Raw genomic sequence first — 27664 nt, 5'->3', positions numbered from 1 at the left:
TGCGTGGAGTATCTTTTTCCATCCCTTCACTTTCAGTTTGTGAGTGTCTTTAGGTCTGAAGTGTGTCTCTTGTATGCAGCATATATATGGGTCTTGTTGTTTTATCCAGTCAGCCACCCTATGCCTTTTAATTGGGGCATTTAGTCCATTGACGTTTAAAGTAGCTATTGATAAGTATGTACTTACTGCCATTTTTTAACTTTTTTTTTTTTTTTCCTCAGTGTTTAAGTAGTCCTTCTCTGTTCCTTACTTCTTCTATACAGAATTGATGGTCACTTTAGTTTGACCTCTGTCTGAAAGCTGTACTCTTTAACTACCCTCCTCCCTCCTTTTATGTTTTTGATATCATATCTAACCTCTTTTTGTGGATTTGTATCCATTACGTTCTAATCGTGGAAATAGATAATTTTTCCTATTTGTGGTCTTCTCTTTTCCCCTTAAATCAGTCCCTTTAACATTTCTTGTAACACTGGTTTCTTGGTGACAAACTCCTTTAATTTTTGCTTATCTGGGAAAATTTTGATCTCTCCTTCCATTTTGAGCGATAACCTTGCTGGGTAGAGTATTCTTGGCTGTAAGTTTTTTCCTTTTAGCACTTTAAATATATCGTGCCATTCTCTTCTAGCCTGTAAGGTTTCTGCTGAGAAGTCAGCTGATAGCCTTATGGGGTTTCCTTTGTATGTAACTTGACATTCTCTTGCGGCTTTTAGGATTCTCTCTTTATCTTTAATTCTGGACATTTTGATTATGATGTGTCTTGGTGTGGGCGTCTTTGGGTTTATCTTGTTTGGGGCTCTCTGTGCCTCCTGTACCTGGATGTCTGTTTCCTTCCTTAGGTTAGGGAAGTTTTCATCTATTATTTCTTGAAATAGATTCTCTGCCCCCTTGTCTCGCTCTTCTCCTTCCGGGACACCTATAACACGGATGTTAGTGCGCTTGATGTTGTCCCAGAGGTCCCTTAGACTGTCCTCACTCTTTTTAATTCTTTTCTCTTTTACCTGTTCACCTTGGGTAATTTCTTCTAGTCTTTCTTCCAGCTCACTGATCCGTTCTTCTGTATCCTCTACTCTGCTTTTGAGTCCCTCTAATGAGTTTTTCATTTCCAGTATTGTATTCTTCATTTCTGATTGGTTCTTTTTTATATCTTCCATTTCTTTGTTGACATTCCCACTGAGTTCATCTATTCTTCTCCCCAGATCAGTGAGCATCCTTAACACTCTTAGTTTGAACTCTCTGTCAGGTAGGTTGCTCATTTCTGTTTCACTTAGTTCCTTTTCTGGGGTTTTGTCCTCTTCCCTTACTTGGAATGTATTCTTTTGCCTCCTCATTTTGCCTCTTTCCCTGTGCTTGTGTCTACGTATTAGGTAGGTCAGCTACGTCTCCTGCTCTTGGATAGGTGACCTTATGTAAGTGATGGCTTAGGAGGCTTCCAGTGTGCTTCCCTCAGTTCTCAATGTTCCAGGGGTGGCCCCTATGTGGGCTACGTGTGTCCTTCTATTGTGGCCTGTTAGCTCTCCCTATAGGTGCCCAGGGAGGCTGAGTTATGCTCCTGGCCAGCTGTTGTAATGCTCAGCTGCTTGTAGTTGTTGTGGGCCCTTCAGTCTCTTTATCAGGTGTGGGGAGCCCCAGCACAGTTGGCTGTAAGTTCTAATACCACATTTGTGTTGCAGTATTTCTTTTAAGTGAGTAGGCCCCCAGTGTGGCAGGTTGTTAGGCTCAGGGCCTTAGAATTGCTGTAAACCTCTAGCCTATTAGGTCTCTTGTTAGCTCTCTGAGGATTGCAGCTGGGTGGGGCTGGCCTCAGGCACAGGAGCACCCAATTGTTTCAGGCTTTGGAAGGTGGGGCAAACCTCCTATGTGGGTCTTTGAGAAGCACAAGTCTTCTGCAGCTGACAAGCCCTGCCGCCCAGAGGTCCACACACACAGTCAACACAGTCCTGCCCCTTGTGAGCGCCCCGACCTCCCCAAGCGGACCCAGTCTCTCCATGGCGGGAGCCCCACACACTCCGCCACCACCCCACACTCTCCACCCGCTCCTTGTGCACACCCTGCCCCGCTCAAGTCAGCTCAGTTGCCAGGCTGCAGAAAATCCAGTCACCAATCTATGCAGGCCCACACGTTGCCTGAGGGCTTGTTGTTAGGTGGGGCCAGTCTCTAGGGTGGGCTGCCTGCCATGGCTGAGCTGGATTAAATCGGTGCTCTAGCGGGTGGAGCAGACCCTGGGCTAACAGGTCTCAGGGAAAACTCCAATGGCGTCTGTGTCAGCACGCTCACACCAGGCCACAACAATGGCTGCCGCCAATGTCCCAGTCCCTGGAGAGGTCTCACCCCTCACCGAGATGCACTCAGGGCCTATTAGGTGAGTCTCTTGTTACCAAAGCAGTGTGCACCTTTCTTTCTGGTGATTTTAGGATGCTTTCTGGAACGGGTGAGTTTGTGCGCGGGCCCTTTAAGAGCCAGTTTTAGTTTCTTTGTGAACCGGGTTTTCTGGGGGTGCTCCCCAATGCTTTAGTAGCAGGCAAGGTCAGATATTATGCCACTGGTGTCGATTGTGCTGGGTCCACAAAATGCCCACAACAGGGGCGCTCCCCGGCTCAGGGCCCCGCGCCTCCAGGGAGGCTGCGTACCTGTTTGCTGCTCCCGGCGGCCGGCCGTGACGCTGGCGGCTTGTGAAGGCGGCGTTTTTCCTCTCCGGAAGGGAGTCTCTGCCTCTTCCACCCCAGTTAGGATTGTCCGTTGTTGCAGGAGTTCCTCTCATCCAGTTTTCAGTTCTGTCTCAGGGGTAATTTTTCCACGAGTAGTTGTAAATTGGCTGTGTCCACGGGAGGAGGTGAGTTCAGAGTCTGCCTACACCGCCATCTTGACTCCGCCTCTCTGGTTTTTTATTATAGTTTCCAATTCTTTGTTGATGTTCTGACTATATTCATCTATTCTCCATCCAAGATCAGTGAGCATCCTTATGATTATTAGTTTGTACTCTTTATCAGGTAGATTGTTTATCTCCATTTTGTTTAGTTCTTTCTCTGAAGATTTGTCTTGTTCCCTTACTTGGAACATATTCCTTTGTCTTCTCATTTTGCCTCTGTGCTTATATCTATGTATTAAGTAGATCAGCTACATCTCCCAATCCTGGAGAAGTGGCCTTATGTAAGAGATGCCTTATCAGGCCCAGCAATGTACTTCCCTCTTGTCACTAGTTCCAAATGTTCCAGGAGTGTCCCCTGTGTGGGCTACATGTGTCCTTCTGTTGTGGTGGGGTTGCTCTTGCTGCAGGGGCACAGGGAGGCTAGACTGTCTCCCTGGTTGGCTGGTTGTAATGCTCAGTTGTGTGTGGGTGCTATAGTCCCTTCAGTTACCTTATTGGGCATGGGGAGCCCCAGCACAGTTGGCTGCGAGGTCTAATAGCACATTCCTGCTGCAGTTTTTCTGTTAAGTGAGTAGGTCCCCAGTATGGCTGGTCTCTAGGCTCAGAGGTTCACAATTGCTCTCAGTAGTATAGCTGGGTGGGGCTGGCCCTAGGTGTGGCAGCACACAATTGTTTCAGGTGTTTGAAGGTGGGGCAGATCCCCTATGTGGCTGTTTGAAGAGCACAAGTCTGCTACAATTGACAAGCTCCACCCACTCACAGACCAACACAACCCATCATCACAGACCTGCCACATGGGCCCACCCTGCCTCACTGCAGCAGATCCACTAGCCCTGCTGCAGAGGTCCCACACACCCCATCTATGCAGGCCCACAAGTTGCCCAAGGGCTTGCTGGTGGGGTGGGACCAGTCCCTAGGGTGGGCTGTCTGCCCTGGCTGAGCTGGATTAAATCGATGCTTTAGTGGGCAGGGCAAAGCCCTGTGCTAACAGGCCAGGGGAAGAACTCCAAAGGCATCTGCCAGTGTCTGTGTCAGCACACCTGTACTAGGTCACAATAATGGCTGCTGCCAATGTCTCAGTCCCTGGAGAGGTGGTCCCAGCTGCCTCCTGCCTCCCTGAGATGCACCCAGAGCCTATCATGTGAGTCTCCTTTCACCAAAGGTCTGTGATTTTGTGTTGCTTTCTGGAATGGGTGAATTGGTGCATAGGCCTTTTAAGAGCAGGCTTTTCTTTTTCTTATGTTCAATGGCTTTTCTGTGGGTATTCTCCATTGTTGTTAATAGCCAGGAAAAGCCAGATATTATGATACTCATCTCAGTTGTGCTGAGTTCAAAAGCTGCTTGTTGTGGCAAAGCTTTTCCACTCAGATTCCCCACTTCTCCAGGAAAATCTTTGTACCATAAGATTGCTCCTGGCCATGAAGTGCCACAGCTAGAGTGTGGCTTTTTCCTCTCAGAAAGATATTTCTGCCTCTTTAACCTCAGTCAGTGTTGTCCCTTGCTGTGGGGCTTCTTTTATCCATTTTCCAGTTCTCTCTCAGGGGTAATTGTTACAAGGGTAGTTGTAAATTTGTTGTGTCTGTGAGAGGAGGTGAGTTCAGAGTCCTCCTATGCTGCCATCTTCCCAGAAATCCCCTCAGCCATTCTAGAATTTTCATTTGGTTCTTCCTTAGAATTTTCAGCTTTCTGCTAACAGTCTCAATTTTGTCATTTATTTCTTGAGCATATGAGGCTCCAGAAATAAATATTTTAAAGCCCATTATCTATATCCCCAGTTGGTTTCTACTGCCTGTTGTTTATCTTCATTTTTTATAAAGTCTTATTTCCTCATATGCCTGGTCATTTTTTATTTTGAGCTGAATATTGCATAGGAAAATGTTATAGACATAATTTGAGGCTCTGGATAATGTTATATTACTCCATACAGGATTTAAATTTGCTTCTGGTAGGGCTAGGAACACTAATCACCTTAATCACCTCAGGGATTCATATGATTTATAACAAGAGTTTGAGCCCCTGGGAGAGCCATTCTACATCTGGCTCACCTAGTAGAGTCCCAACCCAAAGCCAAGGGCTCTTGCTAGGGGCTCCCTTCCTAAGAGTGCTATGGACTCCAATTTTTAACTCCTAGACCAGGGATTAGTGCTATGACCCACAGGCCAAATCTAGCCTACTACCTAGTTTTATAAATAAAATTGTATTGGAACACACTCATACTTATTTATTTGCTGATTTCCTAAGGCTACTTTTGTGCTACAATGGCAGAACCGAGTAGTTGCTAGAGACTATATGACCCTTAAAGCCAAAATTATTTATTATTTGCCCTTTTGTTGGAAAATTTTACTGACCCTGGTCCTAGGTCCATAAGCGTGAAGAAAGCTCTGTCCAGCTTCTCTGTCTCTGAGCTATCTTTTCCGGAAATGGCAGGTAGCCCTAAAGGAAAACTAGCCCCAAAGCCCAGGCTAAACTTCTTTTAGTTTTTTTCTCCTACAGGATCTTGGACTTGTAAATTTTTTTTTGCATCATTAGCTGTGCGATGTTTTCAAGTAGATTTTTTTCCCAGAATTTCCTAGGTATTCTCTGTAGAAGGGTTGATCTGAATTTCCTAGTTTGCCATTACTGGAAGCAGAAATTTTATAAGATCTTTCTTATAAGACATTTTTACAACCAGTTTTTAAACAAATTCAGCCAGACAGTGGGTACTCCACCACTCCCTTTTGTTGGTTAAAATATTGTTTGCCAGGAATATTGTCCTCTGCTACCTTTGTTCTCTAGTTGTTTGCTACAGTGATGTAAGGTGCAGTTATTCTAGAGCTGGTTTTTGTTCTTATAAAAACCGCTATCACCACACAAAAATGACTTTCTTTCTAGACTATTTCAATAATATATTTACTTCACTAAGTTCCTTCCCCTTCTAATCTATCATGTATATTTGCTTCTGAATAATCTTCAGAATGGCTAATCAGGCTCTCAAATACCTTCAATGATTTCTCATTGTCTACTGAAGAAATCCTTAACCTGACATTCAGTATCCTTTTTGTTTGTTTGTTTTTCCTTATCCTATTTTTCAAGTTTTTCCCTCTCATTTGTCTGGTACGTATACATTGGTCAAAGTGGACACTCAGCTCTGCTCAAAAAATACCAAATTATTTCCAGACAACTTAATGCTTCTTTCTCCCTTAGAATGAACTTCTACTTTTCATAATTCGACTGAGATGGGATTTGCTTGTATTTCCCTGCTTAGGTTTTATAGGGCTCTTTGAATCTGTGGGTTGATGTCTTTCATTACTTTTGGAAAATTTTCAGCCATTATTCCTTTACATGTTGTATCTGCCTGCTTTCTCTTCCTCCATCTGTGACTCCAATTGTGTGTGTCTTCTCTTTTATCCCCCATGTTTCTTTACTACTCTTTTGTTCCTCTTTTCTTCACTCTGAATATTCTCTTCTGATGTATCTTCCAATTCACTATTTCTTTTTTTAACTATATTAAATTATCTGTGAAACCTATCCATTGAGTTCTCCTTATCCATGTATTCCTCATAGTGGCTTGCACCTAGTGCACATTCAATAAACATATGTTTTTCAATGGAAATAAGAGTTGAGTGCTAAAATATTTGCTTTGGTAATTTCTCTTTCTCCACACTTCTGTTAGAGAAACAAAGGTAAGATAAACTTTTTTTATTGGAGTATTGTCAGTCTTTTATTATTTCTTCCACAAGTGTTTGAACCATTAACAAAGTAATTTCTAAAGTTAATGAAGTTATTTCTAGCATTGGAGTGGCTAGATAATAGTCATTAAATAAGGACTTTCATCAGATATAGTATTGATAGATTTCTTATAACTGTTATAAACTATTGATAACAGTTGAATAATTTGAGTCCTCTAATTTCTATTTTAATTCAAGTAGTAAGGTAAACCATGTGACAACTATCTAAAATTCCTAATATTTTAAACATTTAGACCCCTTATTAATTCTAATCTCGACTCTCTGCATAATTTTATGAGAGAATCTTCAAGAATACACACAAGTTAGGTAATTTAAGAATCCAGAGGAAGATGTCTACTTGAAAGGATAGGGGTTTTAAAACTTTCTGAGCTAAACTAAAATATCCAATTTCCTAATGTGTGTAAAGTGGGGTAATTATCTTATCAATCCTTTACATGAATATAACCTTTGTGTAGTATTTGAATCTGTGATAAAAAAATAATTAAATTCTATTTGTATCTTTAAATAGTTGCCCTCAATAGTTAAATCATGTTGGCAAGTGGTGGGCAGTACACAAAACAATACCTAAAATGTTGGGTACCTAAAGCTAGAAAAAGTGCCCAGAAAGAACACTGTAGTGGAGAATGAAGAGTGGTATAGTGGAATGCTGATTATGACGAGGACACCAAGGATTGGTGAGTGTTCCTATTGGGATAGGAATTGTCTTTATCTGGCTTTTGAGTTCAGAATGAAAGCAATAATAACTTTTATGTGCAAACAGCAAAGGATGCAGCAAAATGTGTAAGGATTTAAGACTCAATGCTAATATTTGCCCATCAGTGAGTCTGGGGTGGGAGGGGACAAAAAGAATGGATCTGGAGAAGAAAGATTGAAGCAAAATTTCTCTACAGTACTCAGGAAGGCCACGTTACTAACAGGAGGAATGCTCATTTCTATTTGATGTGAATAAAGAGACGTTGGGGGAATTGCTTATTCCAAAACATCTACCGATATTTTGTGTTTAAACATTTTATTCACCCTGCAATTCTCTTTTAATAGATTTTGGTTTTACAGCACTTTTAGGTTTACAGAAAAATTGCAGAGAAAACATACCCTCTCTCCCTCCACCTCGGTTTGCAGTTTCCTCTATTACTAACATCTTGCATTAGTGTAGTACGTTTGTTATCATTGATGAACTAATATTGATACGTTATTATTAACTAAAGTCTATAGTTTACGTTAGGGTTCATCTTTGAACAGTTCCATGGGTTATGCTTTTGATGGGGTATCTAAAAAGTCATCACCAAACCCAAGGTCATGTAGATTTTCTCCTATGTTATCTTTTAGGAGCTTTATAGTTTTGCATTTTACATTTAGGTCTATAATCCATTTTAAGTTAATTTTTGTGAAAGCTTGAAGGTCTGAATTCATTTTCTTGCATGTGGATGTCCTATTGTTCCAGCACCATTTGTGGAAGGGACTATCCTTTCTCGATTAAATAAACTTCCTTTGCTGTTTGTGAAAGATCAATTGACTATATATGTGTGAGTTGCAATTCTCTTTTAAAATAAAGATCCTGCTGGGAAAGGTAAAATGTTGCAAGTTGTTAATGTTTTAGTGTGAAAGAATTATTCAAAACCTTCTATTGACAGCAGAGACTAGGTTAGAGAATACTGGCTGTTGAGGTAGTCATAATAAGTTGGCAGAAATTGACAGTTAAAATATACCAAAGACATATTCTCTAATGTATTCTTAATTTTGCCTGGGGCCTGAATGTGTGGGGGTAAAGGGGTTACCTACAGCCAGAATTTTGATCCCGTGTGTCCTCCCCCCCCATCCTCCATGTAAAGGATTGGACTGGAGGGTACATTCCCTCTCCTGCTCCTTCAGTTACTCTGTGACATGTAAATTGTGAAGTTATTATTCAGATATAATAGCATTGCATTGTCATCAAGCAATTAATTATTTTTAGAATTACATTGCTGTCAATCTCAGCTTTGATGTAGTAATTCACAAAGCAAGCCAAATGAATTCACATTTTCTATGGCATATCCTAGTTTTTCCTTAGCTCTGGAGCAGAGCTGGTCTGAAAACTTTCCAGGCAGAAGTCATCAGAAATGAGAACACTATGGAAAAACAGTGCAATTTATAACCTTAAACTGTTAGTCCATCTATGCAGGGATTAATGCTTTCATATGAGAGTGCTATTCCAGGAATATATAATAGGAATATATAAATTCACTTAAATTTAATCTAATGGCTAGATTCAATTTTCAGTAAAAATTGAAGGCTTCTTTTCAATTTGAAAATGGTAGGGTATTTTGTTTCATAAATCTGTTAAAGGATAATTTTCCAAAGAAGTAACATGACTCATAAGAATATAAAATGAACACATGTCAAAGATTTTATTTAACTCATTAGTTAAATGAGGAACTAGAAAAGCTATTACAACTGATTCAAAAGAGAATCCAAAGAACAAACACATTTGTAACTCAGGAATATTGAAATGAATTTGCAAGTGGTTGCAAAATGCATTTCCATCATGAGGAAGGGAAGTCAATTGAATCTCCACTAGTCAGAATTTATTGCATATTGATAGACAAGAATTGTCAATAGACAATTATTTTGCCTTATTATCAGTTATCTGCAACTTATAAGAGTTGTAAAGTAGCTCCAAGGCAACGACAGGCTTAAATAAGATAACCTGGAAGAGTGTGCTCTAAATGATGCAGAGTTTTCTATTGATGATAGTAATCATTTTTGCTTATTGCAAATTTCCTTACAGACTTTTCTGTGCTTCTATTTTTCTTAGATTATAGGGCATTTGTATCACTTCAAAGACTATTGAGGCTTATGGGTATAGGCAACTTTTGTAAATTCTTCCTGAATCCAGTTCAGACAATGCAATATTTCCTTGTTAGGATTCCTTAGAGAAAGCAACAAAGGACTGAAGGAGACAGGATGCATTTGTAAAATACAGCCATAAATACAGTACATTAAAATATGTTTGGGGCCGGCCCCATGGCTTAGCAGTTGAGTGCGTGCGCTCCGCTACTGGCGGCCCGGGTTCAGATCCTGGGTGCGCACTGACGCACTGCGTGTCAGGCCATGCTGAGGCGGTGTCCCACATACAGCAATTAGAGGGATGTGCAACTATGATGTACAACTATGTACTGGGGCTTTGGGGAGAAAAGGGGGAAAAAAAGGAGGAGAATTGGCAATAGATGTTAGCTCAGGGCTGGTCTTCTTCAGCAAAAAGAGGAGGATTGGCATGGATGTTAGCTCAGGGCTGACCTTCCTCACCAAAAAAAAAAAATGTTTGTTTAGAAAATATATCTTTGCTTCACTTGGTTTTCATTTTCTCTTTTTTGGAAGCACACGTCCTCTATTTCTCTCTCCTTATTATTGATTGAATAGTTTTGTAGTTTATGACGCATTTTTTTCAGGTTGTATATCTGCAACACAGACAACGAGTGTGTGAGAGTTCTCTACACTTTGATGAGATAATGCTTTCTATTATTAATATATTAATTAGTATTTGTTATTTTTTCTGGATTCTTTCTTCATACAGATCTAAATGTTTAGAAAGAGTATTCCTTTCAGGAGCCCACAGAAAGGGGTCAGCAATAATTTTGTATGAATTTGCTCCTTTTAATTTCCCAGAGTCCAAGAAGGTATTGTCCACAAGGAGGTTGTGGTTGGGGATGGGAGACAGATTCAAATCATGATATTATAGAGAGAACTTGCTGAAAGGAACATCCAAAGGCAGATTTGCAGGGGCAGATCTGTTTATAACTATGTTCCTCCCTATACTGGGAATGTTGGCAACAGCTTGTTTGAAGCTCATACAAGATATAATCTTTGACCTTGAATGACCCCATCTAGTGAAAAGGCATATTTTTAAAATAAATCAAAAATCTCCTATCTGCTGTCTACCAACCCAAGTTGCAAGAAATCCTCCTTTTACCTTGATAATTTTTCATATCTAGAATATTAGGTGTAGCAAATAGAGCCAAAAGAGTTATAGCCACTGTACTAGGTTGAATAGTGTTCCAACAAATTCATGTTCGCCCAGAATCTCAGACCTTATTTGGAAGTAGAGTCTTTGCAGATGTAATTTGTTAAGATAAGATCGTACTAGACTAGAGTGGACACTAATCCAATGACTGGTGGATTCTCTCTTATTAAGAGAGAAAACAGAGACACAGACACAGACACAGAGGGAAGAGCACCATGTAAAACAGGGACAGAGATTGAAGTGGTGCAGCTCCAAGCCAAGGAGCACCAAGGATTGCTGATGACCACCAGAAGCTAGGCAGAGGCAGGGAAGGATCTTCCCTAAAACTTCAGAGAGGGCATGACCCCGTTAACACCTTGGTTTTGGACTTCTAGCCTCTAGAACTTCGAGAGAATACATTTCTGTTGTTTTCAGCTACTCAGGTGGGGTACTTTGTTCTGGTAGCCCTAGGAAACTAATACAGCCACCTTAAGCAAAATGGAGATGAAGGCATAATTTGACTTCTTTGTTCCTGACACCTCCCCTCTCACTCTTGCTCACGTGTTCTTTAAGGAGTTTTCATTCCAATCCTTTAAATGGAGCCTTGGGAGGCATGTTGCAAAGGAATGAAGGTCTATGGTGTCTTGTCAGACACTGCAGAACCTGACCTGGGAAGGCTCTTAAGGGCAGGTGGAATCTTCCCAGAAGCTTCAGAAGACCTCCCTTTCTCTCCGGAGTAAGGGCTTTTGTATGAGCAGGAGCCACATCCCCCCTCTTGCCTCCAGACAAGTCCCAGGGAGTGGATGCCTAAACTGCGCGCTACCGGCCTTCCCGGATGGGGCTCGCCTGGGCTTACCCTCCTCTCAGTCAGAGGGTCCATGACACTCAGAGGCACCCAGACTTTGCTCATTTGCCACATTCTTTTGTCATCACTTACTCTGCTGCCCGTGGGTCTCCTCAGTATTTTTCCCAGGTAGCAGGCCGTACAGACTCACAGCTGTAATGTGCAGTGCAGTCAACACAAGAGATGAACTTGCTGCTAAAGCTTTATTCAGAGCATTATCCACAAACATCCAGGCTCCGAATCTTTGCATAGAACGTGGTTGAGGGAATATTGCCTCCTCACCTTGCCTGCAGGGAACACAAGGAAAAGTGCCACTAAACTCATTGCACCAGCTTAGGGTACAAATATGGTTATATTTTTCCTATGAATGGCTAAATTTTAGCAGAGTATAGCATCTTTCTTTTGAGCTCTCCTCCTCCATTGGATCCATCTAGAAATGTGCGGGCCAGTTCGGTTCAGAGAAGTGAGTTCTGCCTTTGTATCAAGCGGGGTGCTGGCAGATTGGCCAGGTGTGGGGGTTTTGCAGCCACAGGCATGTGCTCTGCCAGACCCTTGCTCTCTCACACTCCCATGGGCCCTGTGTGGAGACGAGCCACAGGCCACTGTCCCTGCTGCTGCAGGTGAATCCCCCTTTGGGGTCTGTGGTGTCCTCTCTGACCAGCAGACTTTGGTGTGAGCCATTCTGATCCACTCTATCAGTTAGAAAATACCTTAGGGTTTTAGGAAAGGGGTTTGGAACTGGGCTTTCCCTTCCAGAAGCATGCAAATTCTCGTATCATTTCCCAGAGCTCCAAGGGGAGAGGGGACCTTTTCTAAGTCACAGAGAGTAAAAAGATCCAGTTATTCCCTCTTCCCGGGTAACGGATACTTAATTTCTGAAATATAAAAAAATGACTTACTGTCTCCTCCTTTAGCTAAAAAAGAAGCAAACATTTTTAAAAAATCTCTCCTCACTTCATTTCATAATGAAGAGTGACCATACTTATTCAATTGTCCTCAACAAATCATTTATTTTATTTTAAAAATACTTTTAAATTTACAAAAATAGTATGTGCTTATTGTAGAATATTTGAACAAAGAGGTGACACTTGTCAGTCTGACTTCCAAACTACTCTCAGAGCAACCTCTCTCACTTTTCTGTTTAGACTGAGCCCAAAGTGGGGGAAACATCCAACATCTTGAAAAGTCCAAACTTGGACAGAAACCCTGCTCTAGTCTGCAAGGAGAAAATTCAACCCATAAGCTCTCCTGATGATGAGAGAGAGAGGAGAGACGCAGAAACTCAGGAGGCACACGGCTCGTGCAATCATCAGCCAAAGAGAAAAGTCATGACGTTTGCATAGGATAGTAATTGTAAAACTCCAGGTGGTAGAAATCTTTGATTATGGCAGCATCCTCATAAATTTCAAACTCCAAATGATTCTCCTCAATCAGGATTCAGTGAACATGCAGAATTATGACCCGTTTTCTTCCTTTTGTGGAAAAAGGACTTGGTGATCGCAGTTAAATGTCACCTAACAAGCAGAATTTGACAAGAGAATAGGTAAACCTGCTTTAGGCTTATTGCTGATGATGCTCTTAGAAATGTATGATCTGCTGCATGCTTTTACGAGCAACTTTTCTTTAGTCCAATTGAGGGACAGGTCCATTATCTGTGACTTTTTGTCACATTGCTGCAGGTCACCAGTTAATCAGTTCTAGTCGCACTAAGCTGATAGGTGGAATTGGGATGTGGATGATTCATAATTGAATCTCAAAATGCCTGTATGTCTGAGAGTATAGCTAATGGGAATGTAGAGGCCTAAAATACTACTGGTGCAAACATGTATAACCACCCACCATTGGGTTCACCAACAGGCCACAATTAAACTGATAATTACAGCTAAAGCTAATATCAATTTACAATTAAAAAGCAAGAATAGCAGCATTGAAAACAATAACCAGCTTAAGAAAACACTGATATACAATAAAAAGTGTTTTACTAAAAGTGTAGGAATTCCAACTATGTGTGTGTCGTGTTTATTGTATTTCCCCTTAGTACACTGTAGGCTCCCTGAGAGCAGGGAGTTTTTTTCTGTTTACTTGTTTTGCTCAGATGTACTCCTAGCGCCTTTATCAGTGCCTGGCACAGACAGTGCTCACTAGTAGTTGTTGAATAAATGAGTGATGCACTTTACATAATTACCAATCACAGAAAGACAACCAGATCTCCCAGTAGGAACCCCCACCACTAAGCATCACTTATTAGAGTATAAAAATTCAAGTCTATAGAATTCTACTTTATTTCCCCATAAAGTTAACCCTTAGCCCATGAGGGCTCTCCCTTCCCATGTCTGACTGTGAGCCCTACTTTGAAAATCATGGGGCCTGACTATACAACATACTACTGTGCTTAAGTCCTCACTACTCAAAGTCCGGGCCAGGAACCACCTGCATCCACATCACAGGCAGCTTGTTAGAAATGCAGAATCTCAGGCCCCCACTCCCGACCTACTAAACCACAATCAACATTTAACAAGATTCCCCAGGTGATGCATATGCATATTTGAGTTTGATAAGCTCTACTTTAAGTATTGTGTCAGTACTATAGTGACTACAGTTAACAATACTCTATTGTATACTTGGAGGTTGCTAAGAGAGTAGATCTTAAATGTTCTCACCACACACAAAAAAAGTAACTATGTGAGGTGATGCATTTGTTAAGTAGCCTTATTGTGACAATCATTTTGCAATATATGCATATATCAAAGTATCATGTACATCTTAAACTTACACAGTGTTCTATGTCCTATGTCAATTGTATCTCAATAAAGCTGGGGGAGACATACTGCAGTCATTGCGATAACAACAATCAGCTCTGATCCCCAGGTACTGCACCCAGCCAACTCCAAACAGGCAAATGTAGACACCTAAGTGATCAGAGCGGTCTCGAGGTTAGTCTATCAGTCAAGAAATATTTATTGCATGTCTCCTAGTGCCAGTCACTCTAGGTGCCAGGCCTTTAGCCCCCATATGTCTCCCTGCGCTAATACACAAAGTTCTCACTACGAGTCACTCATTGTGTTCAAGTTGTGAGACACCTTAGAGAAGACACAGTCCAGCCCTTATTTGGCTGATGAGGAAAGTAAGATTGTGTGTAGCTGAAGAATACATAGAATAGACTAAAATCCACGTTTTTGTTTACATTACACTTTATTCTTTCTCTGTATATAAAACCCAAGACAGATGTCATGAGATGTGACCCCTGTACCTATAAGCAGACACCTGAGATGGGGAGAGCTTGTCTCCAGTAGGCTGGAGGGGAAGTGACGTGTCACTTGGGAATGACCTTCTTACCTTCACCTTCTATTGGATGAGGTAGCATTTGAAGAGAGAGTTGAAGTGCAGGTCAGATTTGGACCAGAGGAAATGGGTGGAGGGGAGTATTCCAGGCGCCAAATTTTCTCAGAGACGAGCAATAGAGGTCATGTGTGAAGACAGCTAATGGTTCAGTTTGGCAGGAGTTGAAGAGATTAGACTAGAATGTGGAGTTCAGGTCACATCCTGGGGAATGTTAACCCTAAGCTAGGGATAGGAAATCAGTGCATTTGTAAATAATCTTTAAATCCCTCCCAAATATTTTTTCCTAAGCCAAACTTCATCTTACATCTTTGGCTCACAGATTGACAAAAATAATTGCTTTTCTTTTTCTTCTATGTGTAATTTGTTTCTACCAGCCATTTTTGAAATCCACTTGGTTACGTTGCCTTCTGCTCAAAATATTTTGAGAGACTAAAATTGGTGACAAAGTTGAAGCAGCTTAGCCTGGCATTTTGTGCTCTCTGCAATCTGACTCTGACTTTCCTCTCTAGCGTTATACCCTATGTGCTGCTCTAGATTTTTCTGCTGTAGCCAAACTGGGGAATTCACTGCTTTGCAGTAAGTTAAGTGCGTTTCTGCCTTATGGCCATGACCCCACTGGAACATCATTTCCTTCTCTCTAGGTCCATGAATCTCATTTTCCTTCTGCCTCCAGCGCCTCCCATATTTCCCTGACTCAGCCCACTATAACCATCAGCTGTCTCTCTCTTCCCAAAATCCTTTGCAATTTTCTCTACCATTCCATTAGCAACTTATTCATTCTTTCATTCAGCTGCAATTTTTTGGATGCCTGCTATGTGTCAAGTCCTAGGAAGATAAATGTCTCGGTCTCCACTCTGAAAGAGCTGACAATCTAGTGGGGAAATAGACAGTCACAGTTACAATAGAATGTGATAGACACAACCATAGCAGTCAAAGTGAGTAATGTGAAAGCACCTAGCACAAATTGGTTAGAGGGATAAGGGAGGGAGGGAAGGAGAAAGGGAAGATGGAAGGGAAGTGGGAAAGGAGGGAGAGAGAGAATGTGAAGGCTTTTTGATAGTAGTGATTTCTCAGTTTAGCTTTGAAGGATGAGTAGTAGTAACAAAAGGGTGAGGGGATATGGAAGGATCAGTACATGACAAGCCTTGGAGGTAAGAGAGTGGCAAATTTGAAGAAGCACATGAGTTAACTTAGGGGGTACTCGTTGCTGATGATGCTCATGGAAATATATGATTTGTTCCATGCTTTTACGAGCAATTTTCTTTAGTCCAGTGGAGGGGCAGGTGCATCCTCTGTGACTTTTTGTCACATTTCTGCAGGCCACCAGTTAATAAGTTCTAGTTACACTAAGCTGATAATTGGAAGACTATTTCAAAAATCAGCAAATATTAAAATTCTTCCATGAAACAAGCTCTTTTATAACAGAACTTGTGTCTTTTCTTCACTAAACTACAGATGATTATGATGACGAGTTACTGCTGATTTTCTACTCTTCAATCAATGACTGAGACTATTTAATAAAACTACATCCTTTGGCAAATATTTATACAGTAACTGTATCATACTCCACTTATGTGCCACTTCCGATCCTGCCTTCCTCACCTGTCTCTGCGTGAGCTCTTACCAACTTCCTCTGGGTGCAACTAGCCCACACAGAGCTGCTCACTGCTTTTCTGTTGACCACAAGGTGTGGGACTCTGGGGGTCCTTGTGCAGCACCTATGCGTACAGAGCTCAGAAACTCAAGGGAGACCAGTGGGAGATGGGGGCCATAGAGGAATCCTCTCTTCTTCCCCCAGAGGATTGTTTTTTGTTTGTTTTTCTTTTTCTGTGAGGATGATTAGCCCTGAGCTAACATCCGATCCCAATCCTCCTCTTTTAGCTGAGGAAGATTGGCCCTGGGCTAACATCTGTGCCCAACTTCCTCTATTTTATATGGGATGCCACCACAGCATGGCTTGACAAGTGGTGCATCAGTGCGCATCTGGGATCTGAATGTGCAAATCCCGGGCCACCAAAGTGGAGCATGCACACTTAACCGCTATGCCACTAGGCCAGCGCCCCCAGAGGATTGTTTTGAGATGCAGTTTCTGTGCTTAGTAGAGGATGGATACTCTCATGAGATGGAGCAAACATTTGCACTCAGAAATCCTCTCCCTCACCTTTGCTTTTCTGGAATTTTCTTCACCAGCAAATTAGTTGAATTTAAAGCCTTTGTCTCAGGGTCTGCTTTCTGGGCAGTGCAGATTAAAATCAGCACTGTTCTCGACTCTCTGGATGCAGGGAACAAAGACTACGGAAGTTCATCACCCAAAAGCTATTTTTATGATCTTCATGAGGAATGTGAAAACACAAATTGTATCATTTGTGTATATGCAAATATTTTATTTTTAAAAATATTTTTTTCCAATGGTCTTTGTTGAAAGAAAAAATAAAAAAAAATTAGAATAGAATGTTAAATAAACTGTATGATATATAATTAGGGCATATGGAGCTATGTAATAAAGGAGAAAGAGAAAACAAAGACAGTGGCTTCATAGAAGAATCCTAGGTGCTATGGCCATAAGTTTTTCCAGGATGTATTTTATTTCTCACCTTTTCTTTCAGGTGTAGATATTTCTTTCTGGATTCCCATCCCAAACCTTAACTCTTTCTTCCTTAGTAATCAATTATTTTTTCTCTTAAAATGCCTAAGTTTAAACAGCTGGTGTGTGTTCCCATAAGGCTACAACCTTCACAAAGATATGATCAGCACAGGAAGATGTCTGATCATTAGGGTGTGTTTTAGGAAGACTGAGCACCCATTCAAAATTAACTCTCAAAACTAAATGTCATCTTTACATTAAAATGCTTGGTGACTTAGATTCCACAATTCCTATGCTAATGGCATAAATTTTCCTGTAAGCATGGGAAATTGATAAAGGAGCAACTGTTCTCATTACTGAAGGCTTTGAAAATATGTCAAAGGGAAGATAGTTAATTTTCGTTTTATCAGTCATTTTAAAGTATTCCACAGTGAGGAGTAGATGACATTACTTTGGGTATTCCTGAAGGATCTTCCAAGCCAATCTATTTGGATTTCCAGAATGTTTTAAAAACACATCTCACCTCCCCCGCCCCCACCATCTCCACCCCCAACTTTCTCTCCTCATACAAGGACCTTTTCCACATCCTCCTGGGCAAGTCTCCGCCTGGACATGGCCAGTCATGTGGAGCTCCCCGTTAAGTGCCTCATCTTCCCGGGAATTTCATCGACCTGGGGTCCATTTGTCACTACAAAAAAGAACACCGTGGAAATACTGCTTGACTTAACTGGGCTGCTCTTGGTGGAAACAGCCCCTGGTGACATTCTAAATAATTGCCACCACCATCCAACCACGCACTTACAGAGGCAGGTGAAAAGTCAAAAGATAGGAGGTATTCATGCAATCAGATTTCCTAAATCTGTTCTCAGGCAAATGTGGCATTGATCTACCAAAAATTTTGATTGGCTCATTTTTAGACAAAATAACCAGTGTTACTTTTTTCTCCCTAGCTTCAGATTGGCTGGGTTTTGATGCCAGTTTTAAATTATGACTCTTGTCAAAAAAATCATCCTGCAAACAGAAGTGCTTCCGCCTCTCAGAAAATAGCGGGAGGCTCTACTTACAAAGGGAAGGATTCGAAAAGACTAAATTAGGGCCGGCCCCGTGGCTTAGCGGTTAAGTGCACGCGCTCCGCTGCTGGCGGCTTGGGTTCGGACCCTGGGCGCACACCGACACACCGCTTCTCCGGCCATGCTGAGGCCACATCCCACATACAGCAACTAGAAGGATGTGCAACTACGACATACAACTATCTACTGGGGCTTTGGGGAAAAATAAATAAATAAATAAAATTATTAAAAAAAAAAAAAGACTAAATTATTGTTGCCACTTTACAGTAGGATTTAGCATTTAATACAATAATTTTTGGCAAGAGTTTGGCTGGTTTCTTTCCCGCCCAGAACTGTTATTTGCCGTGCCTGCTTTATTCTTAGCCACCTTTTCAAAGCAGAGGCCCCGCTGGTTTTGCATCAGTCGGAAAGCAGGGGTCCTATTATATCAGCTTCTTGAACTGGACTGGAATTTGTGGTTTGGTACCAGGAAATATGTTTCCTGCAGTTTTTTTTATTTCTGGGAAGTATGTAAAGGAAATGCAAATTAAAGTCTCGGGTGATTTTTAATACCACATGAACAGCTCCTGCAGAAGCACTGTAGCTTCGCAGAGAATTATCGGAGACTCATTGTTCCCTAAGTGACGTATTTTTACACAACACCAACTTCAGGACAAACTTGCCTAAAGGGCCACATTTTTAGGGGGTTGGGGTGATTGGGGAATAGCTGTTTAATTTTTAGCTAATAAGGATTGGAGGCCCTTGGGAAATTTATGGACTGGGGATTGCTTTGGAATTACTTCTGTTGCCCTAAATACTGTAAGTTCTGATGCTGACCCCATGTACCATTTGAACCTTCCCTTGCCTGAAGACGTCCACATTTGCACACTTTGTATCACAAGTCAGGCTTTGGGGCCTGACTGTCGCCTAGTTGCCTCCAGGGACGGGAGCTCTAGTAAAGTGCAGGTCACTTGGTGCGACAAGAGCCTGCCTGGATTTGCCACCCTGTCCTGCCTTTGTGCTCTTGACTCTTGTTTCTCCTGTGACAAACACTTGGACCCTGTCTTTCAGCCAATCCCAATCCTATTCTTTCATCGAGACTCTTAGTAGGAGTCTTGTTTCTACATAGGAAAAGATTTGTCTCCTTTTCTCACTAGGATAAGCTCTAGGATTGGAAATTTTGCCTCCTTCCATATTATTCTCTCCTTCCTCAAGGGAGAAGGAGGGGACAATCTGGCTAGAACTTGACATCTATTGAGTCTGAGCCTAGTCTGCTGGTGGGAGAGGAACTGGGCCCCAGAAGCAAGATTCAGGCTCCACCTATTCATCTTCTTTCACTCCCTGTGTTCAGGTGCGGGGAATTTCTCCTCTCTCCTTCACTTCTGGATCCAAGCACGGGGTGCTCCTCTGCTTTCTGTCCTCCTACAGTAAGCACACCCGGATGGGGCCAAGGTCCATGGCAATGGTCCTTCTTTTTGCAGTGATTGGGATAACAGCATTCAAAATCTGCTTTTCAAATGCCCTTAATTGCCAAAGACAAGGTGGGCATGGTGACTATAACGGACAGCTGAGCTGAAGTAGTCATCAGGATGGTCTGACCTGCAGAAATCTTTCGTGTTGGCAACTGACTGTGGAGTCCCTAGGATGGAAGTAGATGGGCATCCTACTAAAGTCTTATTTGATTTTCATAAGCAGAAAAGCTTTAGGTCTGATAAACAGAAGTCTGACTTGAATCATCACAGAGAATGGAGAGTCGCAGTCTCTCAACCAACTCCCAGACTTGATCCTCTTGACAGATACAGAGCCCTTTGAATGACGGATCCCCTAAAGGAAGGATCCTTGAATGCTGAATTCCCTAGAGGGAAACCTCTGTGACACAGGCAAAGTTTATACTATAATATTCCTCCTAGCCTTCCCAAAATGGATCTGTGGCCATTTATCAGGGTGACTGTGCAATAGGGAGAGGAGAATGATCAGACGTTGTGACTCTGGCTCTGAAACTGACACTATTTTCTGGAGACAAAAAATGCTACTGTGGTCCACCAGTCAGAGTAGGGTTAAATGATGTCAAGTGATAAATGAACTTTTGGCTCATGTCGATCCAGTGAGTTCCTGAACACCCCCTGTGACTAATTCGCCAATTCTAGATCTCTTTCTTGGGATAGACTCACTCAGCAACTGGCAGAAGCCCAAAATTGATTGTGTGACCAGTGAAGTGAGAGCTGTTACGGTAGGAGAGGGCAGATGGATGCCATCAAAACTACCTCTACCTACCAAATTAGTAAACCAACAGTAATACTACTCTTACAGAGACTACAGAGATTAGTGCCACCATCAAGGATTCGGAAGATTCAGGTGGTGATTTCTACCAAATCTTCATTTGCAGTTTGGCTGATGAACAAGGCAGATGGATCATAGAGAATGATGGGTGATTATATCGTAAACTTAGTCAGATGGTGACTCAAATTATAGTTGCCGTTCCAGATGTGGCTTCATTGCTAGAGGAAATCAACATATCCCCTGACATCTGGTATGCAGCTGTTGATCTGGTGAATGCTTCTCCCTCTATACCTATTAGTAAAGACCATCAGAGCAGTTTGCTTTCAACTGGCAAGGCTAGCAGTATACTTTCACTGTCTTACCTCTAGGCATATTGACTCTCTAGCCCTAAGTCAAAATCTGGTCCATAGAGATCTTGATCAATGCTTTTTTCTACAGGACATCATGCAGGTCCATTACAATAATGATATTAAGCTGATAGCACTTGGTGAACAGGCTGTAGCAATTGCTTTAAACGTACTTGGTAAGGTAAATATATGACAAAGAGTAGGGAATAAATCCCACAAAAATTCAAGAGTTCTACATGACCCAGCAGATCTGATGGTGTTCAAAGTGTTTGTAGCAGACAGGGATGTTTTAGGAGTTTTGGTAGGCCCTTATAGGTGAATTAACAGGGCAGATCTTTAAGATTTGTAGCAAAGTTATGATATCTTCTGCAGATATCTATTTTTCTCTTGAAAAACAGTTCTTGGCTTACCCCTGGGCACTAGTAGAAACTGAATACTTGACCATGGACCACTAAATTACTATGAGACCTGAGTTGCCTATCATTAACTGGACTTTTTCTGGCCCACCAAGCCATAAAGTTTGACACAGATACCAGCACTCCATCATCTAATGAAAGTGTTGTATAGGAGACTGGGCTCAAGGAGGTCCTGACAATTAATTTGCATGATCAACTAACCTGGGTGTCCGTGGTCTCTACTCCTGCTACATAGATTTCTCAATCTCAACCTTCACCCATGGCCTCATAGAGTGCCCTATGACCAAAAACCTGAGGAAGAAAAAATCTAGGCCTGGTGTACACATGATTCTGCATGATACTCTGGCTATATCCAAAGTGGTGGCTGCAGCACTACAGACCCACGATGGGATGGTTAGAAAATCATCTTGGTGAGCAGAATTTCAAGCAGTGTACCTGGTGCTTCATTTTGGCCAGAAGGAGAGATGGCCAGAATTTCAGTTCTACACTGATATTCATGTTGGTGGCTTCTGATTTGTCTAGATTGTCAGGGAATTTCAAGCAGCAGGATTGGAAGACTGATAACAAGGAGGTCTGTGGAAGAGGTATGTGGGTAGACCTATAAATGGGCACAGGGTGTAAAGATACTTGCAATCTCCTTAATCGAGTATCAACTAAAAGCTCCTTCTCTTTCCTCGTTTTATCTTTAGACTCATCTAGCAAAGAGTTTACCTCTATTTTCCTATCCTATCTTGATAGCCTGGCCTCTGAGATTTCAACTTTTCACTTAAGGAAATTTTAATTTTCTTCTCATTTTTCTCTTTGATTCTGTTTAAGATCCAACCTAATTTTTATATTAATCTTCTTTCTCCTTGAGTCTGAACAAAACCACTTCCTAGAGATAGAGTTGTTCAGCACAGGCTTTCAAAAGGTCTTCTTGGGACTTTGGGAGGTAATGGCGCCCCTGGGATTTTTCACTACTTCAGCTCAAACAGTTGCTGTGTACCCTCTACCATAAAGGGTCATTTCTTCTTTATCTATTTATTAATAGAATGCACTTTTCCTGACCACAGGAATTTTACAATCGTGTTCAAGGCTTACATAATTAATTCAGAGCCAAATTGAAGCAACATGGTAGAGATGATTCTAGATGCCTGTGGTCAAGCCATTTCAGCCTACTCCCTCAAAATGTCATCTTCCTCCCTGGTTATAGTTCAAAGTAAAGTGAAATGAGACAGAATTTGGTCCTCGCAGTGGAATGCAAAAGTCCCACATAGCAGTCCCAACAACTACAACACCACCACTTTGATTATCTCTTGCCTATATAGATATCAGCTGTTTTATAGCTGTACTGCTGGATGACAAATGAATTTTAAAAAGAATTTTATCAAGAATTGCTCTTTCTATTCACACCTGTCTTCAGAGGTTCTGACAGCCCTGAGACAAGCCTTACCAAGATCCACTGGGGACTTTGTCCTCCGAGGTCCCTAAAGAAGGGAAGCTACCACTCCGGTCTAAGCTCCCAGAAAGACTCTCTCTCAAATGCAGGAATGGATCTCTTTACATACAGGAACATTTCTTCTCACTCAGTTTTATGTTCTAGAAAGCCTATCTTGACTCCAAAATGAATCCTTTTCTTTCTAAACACAAACTGGGCCCTGTGCTTTAAGTTACCAGGTAAAGCTGTAATTAATACCCAAACATTAAGCTTGTGGGGCCATGCCAATTAGCTGCCAAAACCCCAAGGGCACCAGCTTCAGGAGGCACTCCAAGATGCTGGGCTCCGCATATGGTTCTTTGCCTTCCAACTGCTACTTTCTCTGTCTAGGTGTAAGTTTCCCTTGCCAATATGCCCTATGTTGGTACCTGGGGTGCTAATCACTCACTGACACTATTTCTCGATTCTTAGCCGATTGAATGCAAGCAAAAGGAAGTTGAATGCACCTTGTGTTTCAGCCTTGTGGCTTGGCAGGCCTTGATAAACAATGTTAGATGGTGGATTTTAGGCTTAAATGAAGGCCAGAGTTTCCTCCTTTCCTCCCAATCTGGGCCTTCTTCCTTACCTATAGGGAGAGCTGTTTCTGCAGAACACAATTTCAACAAACCATACAGAGAATCACGACTGTTTGATAACCCAGTGTCTGGCAGAACAGAGAGGGCCAGCTAAAAGAGAGACCGGTGTGTTGTCCACCTTTCTATGCCATGCCTCATCTCCATCCTGGTCAGCTTGGTAAGTGTATGTCAGATTATTCTCTGTCTTGCCAGGCAGATCTGTCTTTATTCCAATGAGGAAGAATGAATAAAGAGGCAGAGAGAAGATCAAGTATTCACCCCAGTACTGCTCGTTCATCTCTACGGAAATGTGAAAGGGGAGATAAGTGTTCCCCCAACAACAGATTCCAGCTGAGATGAGGACACTGCTCTTGTTTTGACTAAGGCATTTTTGTTGGATGTTCCTGTGAGTGGATATGCGATATATTAGAAAAATATTTTTAGAACTTCGAAAGCTTAGTTTTAGCTTTAAATTACTTTGCAAATAGCCAATGGATTAACCTTTTTTTTTTTTGCTTGTTATAAAGCAGGGTAGGGTATTTCTCTTGCTTGGTTCCCTTGAGCCCAGAGACTTAGAAATGGGAAATCTGGTTTATATGGGAACAATTTCAACTCTCAAGGTCAAACAGCACGCTGATAAGCTAGAATTTTATTTATTGAATCTGCTTACTCTGCCTCACATCAAACAGTGTTGTCCATATGCCTTTCTCACAAAGAAAGCTGTGGGGTATTGCATAAAACTGCTGAATCATCGTCATGGTATGGCTGAATGCATGGTCTTCAGGAGACAACCCTTCTCTCAACAAAGATTTCCTGAGCAATTTTTTACTGTATTCCACATGATCCTGGCATAAGTCCTGGGGATGTAATGATAGACATTGCATTGCCCTTATCTTTCATGAATTTCAAAGTGTCAAGCAAATACAATATTTAGTCTTTTAAATACAATCTCATAAACATACACAAAATTCTGGTTGAAAAATACACTAAGACCTCTTTAAAAAACATCTTGTTGGTCTACAGATCTGGTCACACTATGGATCATATTGCAAACCCCTCTATGCATCTCTGTCGCTGTAACCCAAGAAGAACCAACAATGCTCTACATATGAATGTCATATTATATGGAATTTTACCAAACAGAGTTACTCAAGATAAAAAATGCTTATTGATCATGGAAGAAAGGGAATATATTGGCTCGGGCAACTGGGAAGTTCAAGGGACATCTGGCTTCAAGCAAATTTCAAATAATGTCATCAGGGCTGTGCTTCCACCTATGTATCCTTGCACGTGGGAAAGATGGCCAATGGTAGCCTCAAGCCTACATTTCCTGCTCCTAATCCCAGCCAGCAACCATTGATTACATTTTTAAGGAGGACTCTGTCCCACTTTGAACCACTCACTGTGGCCAGTGGTATGGAGTACTGTGATTGGTCAGACTCAAGTCATGAGCCCACCCCTGAGGCCAGGGAGGGCTGAGGTCTTTGGACTCCCACCCTTTGGCCCATCTCTCTGGAATAAGATAGAGGTAATTCCACAGAGAAAGGAATGATACAAGATGAAGAGGGAAAGGGTACTGAATGGCAAAAAACAAAATGTGTCCAGAGCAATCAACTCTACAGAATAGGCACTTCAGATCTCCTGACAGTTTGAAGTAGCAAGATTCTTATGCTGTTAGGTAGTAGTGTGCTGGTAAATGTTTGAAACAACTGGAGGTCTGGGGAAAAAAGCCCTGATTTGTACCATTTCCAAATTCCATGGTGTAAATACTCCAGCAAGACCAGTTTCAAGCTGCCAATCTCACATTACAGCCCATGGAGCTGGGAAGAGATGTGTAGTAGGACACCATTGTATATTATTTCTACCACACAGATACAATACAAGTAAATTACCCCAAGAGTGTAGATAATATGAAAATTTAGTAGACTAAGTAGGAATGATGAGGTTTGAATATTTATTACATTTGGTTTTGATATAATGTATTTAATTGCACTTTTATATCATATCGGTTTTAATAACGGTTTTGATAACCTAGCTCGTATTGCCTAGCTCTTCTGATTTCAAATCCACACTCACCAGTCATGTCCTACCTTGGATAATTTACATATTCACCTGTCTGGACTCAAAAGGCCCACATAAAGAACTTGATTATCCAAGTTCTATTTTTGATATGACTAAGTGCTTTTTCCCTCTTTTCTATCTTTAAATACAAAGTACAGTTGTGTTCTGACCTCACTTTCTTTGGCTACCAGTAAGTTTAGCTACACTGAAATAGGAGAGAAAATTAGTTCATTATTTAGTTACCTTCTTTTAGATAAACTTAAAAAACTCCATACAAAACCTATTCCCACAGAGATTAGATCAAACACAAACAACATCACATTATACGAATAAAATACAGCCTTAGAGGAACAAAAACCTAATAAAGTCACATCACCAGTTGAAGCCAAGAATTCAATACAAGTATGTCGATAAAATAAACATCAAAGCAACTTGCTGCAGAACAACTCTTCAAAACTCAAGGTGAGAACATGCAAAAGTTCAAAGTCTTACTAACAAGCAACTTCTATTCTTTTTCCAGGGAGGAGGCCAGAAAGAGATCAGAAAGATTTCATTTTGTGTTTGATCTACCTTTGAGGTACCTTGTTCTGCAAATTATTGTGGCCCAAATGGACAGACTGGAGGTACTCAGAGGACAATTGAAAGTGCTCAGAGAAAGAAGAGTCTGTATTGTCAAGTGAGTTGTTTACGACTAACAGGTGTTGGAATGAGGGTGGGCAGGGAAACAAATGTGAAGTGAGAGAGAACTCTGTTCTAGAAGAATTCTCATCTCGAGTTGCAAGTTACACCAAATCATTTTCACAGGCAAGCTAGAAAGTGTGGGTCTTCTTCCTGTCCATAACCAGCCATTTCTTTACGGAGAAAATGTATCAATTACCATCTCACTTTAGGAGTCAAGTGCTATTATCTGAAACATTTGTTCTCTAAGCAGCAGAATAATGCCAAAGGCAACAGAAATATTTCTGTTTAACTAATTTTCACTGTGGTCACTTTTGGTTATAGACTGATGTTTAATCCAATTTTCCTACAAGTTGTGTGGGTTTGACTTTCCCTCATGTTCTGTTTATAGCTGCTCAGTGTGTTCTTTGGAAATGATGATGAAGATACAAAGATAGCTTAGTGACTTCACCTAAGATGGGAGGAAACAAAGAGTGGCTCATGAATTAGCAAATCCTTTTTAGATGCAGATGCACTTTTAGAAATGGGATGGCAATGGCAACTCTGTGAAACAAGTTGCCCCCCTTATCACAAGGGGACAATTAAATTAGCATCTTACAGCAAAGGAAACCATCAACAAAACGAAAAGACAACCTAACAATTGGGAGAAGATATTTGCAAACCATACTTCTGATCAGGGCTTAATCTCCAAAATATATAAAGAACTCATGCATCTCAACAACAAAAAAACTACCAACCCAATTAAAAAATGGGCAAAAGACCTGAACAGACATTTCTCCAAAGAAGATATACAGATGGCCAACAGACACATGAAAAGATGTTCAAAATCACTAACTATCAGGGAAATGCAAATCAAAACTACAATGAGATATCACCTGACGCCCGTCAGAATGGCTATAATTAACAAGACAGGAAACAACATGTGTTGGAGAGGATGTGGAGAGAAGGGAACTCTCATACACTGCTGGTGGGAGTGCAAACTGGTGCAGCCACTATGGAAAACAGTATGGAGATTCCTCAAAAAATCAAGCATAGAACTACCATATGATCCAGCTATTCCACTGTTGGGTATTTATCCAAAGAACTTGAAAACACCAATTTGTAAAGGTACATGCACCCCTGTGTTCATTGCAGCGTTATTCACAATAGCCAAGACTTGGAAGCAACCTAAGTGCCCATCAAGGGACGAATGGATAAAGAAGCTGTGGTATATATACACAATGGAATACTACTCAGCCATAAGAAACGATGAAATCCAGCCATTTGTGACAAGATGGATGGACATTGAGGGTATAATGCAAAGTGAAATAAGTCAGAGGGAGAAGGTCAAATACCGTATGATTTCCTTCATTAAGTAGTAGATAATAACAACAATAAACGAACACATAGGGACAGAGATTGGATTGGTGGTTACCAGAGGGGAAGTGGGGAGGGAGGAGGGTGAAAGGGATAATTCGGTACA

At 41.4% G+C, this 27664-nt stretch overlaps 1 protein-coding gene across 1 annotated transcript; it reads left to right on the top strand.

Annotated features, from left to right (window-relative positions):
- The first annotated feature begins 2052 nt into the window (after positions 1–2052).
- On the top strand, positions 2053–27145 carry LOC147914536 (uncharacterized). The gene is made up of 3 exons (XM_087444035.1): positions 2053–2359; positions 26045–26200; positions 26594–27145. Exons 1-3 carry the CDS (start codon positions 2250–2252, stop codon positions 26637–26639), a joined length of 312 nt encoding a protein of 103 aa, XP_087300161.1. The 5' UTR covers positions 2053–2249; the 3' UTR covers positions 26640–27145.
- The last annotated feature ends 519 nt before the right edge of the window (positions 27146–27664 follow it).

The sequence above is a fragment of the Ceratotherium simum genome, chromosome 19 (genome assembly GCF_057802395.1).
Source record: "Ceratotherium simum simum isolate JZ-2026a chromosome 19, ASM5780239v1, whole genome shotgun sequence".
NCBI classification, from domain to species: Eukaryota; Metazoa; Chordata; class Mammalia; order Perissodactyla; family Rhinocerotidae; genus Ceratotherium; species Ceratotherium simum.
Note: the sequence above shows the minus strand (reverse complement) of the source record. Positions and strands in the feature narration are given on the sequence as shown.

What these genes read in the sequence shown, in the direction of transcription:
- LOC147914536 (XM_087444035.1), top strand. Translation starts at nt 2,250, where the DNA reads ATGGCGTCTGTGTCAGCACGCTCACACCAGGCCACAACAATGGCTGCC. An exon ending in ATGCACTCAGGGCCTATTAG is followed by an intron (nt 2,360 to 26,044) that starts GTGAGTCTCTTG and finishes TTCTTTTTCCAG; the next exon opens with GGAGGAGGCCAGAAAGAGAT. An exon ending in AGAAGAGTCTGTATTGTCAA is followed by an intron (nt 26,201 to 26,593) that starts GTGAGTTGTTTA and finishes TTCTGTTTATAG; the next exon opens with CTGCTCAGTGTGTTCTTTGG.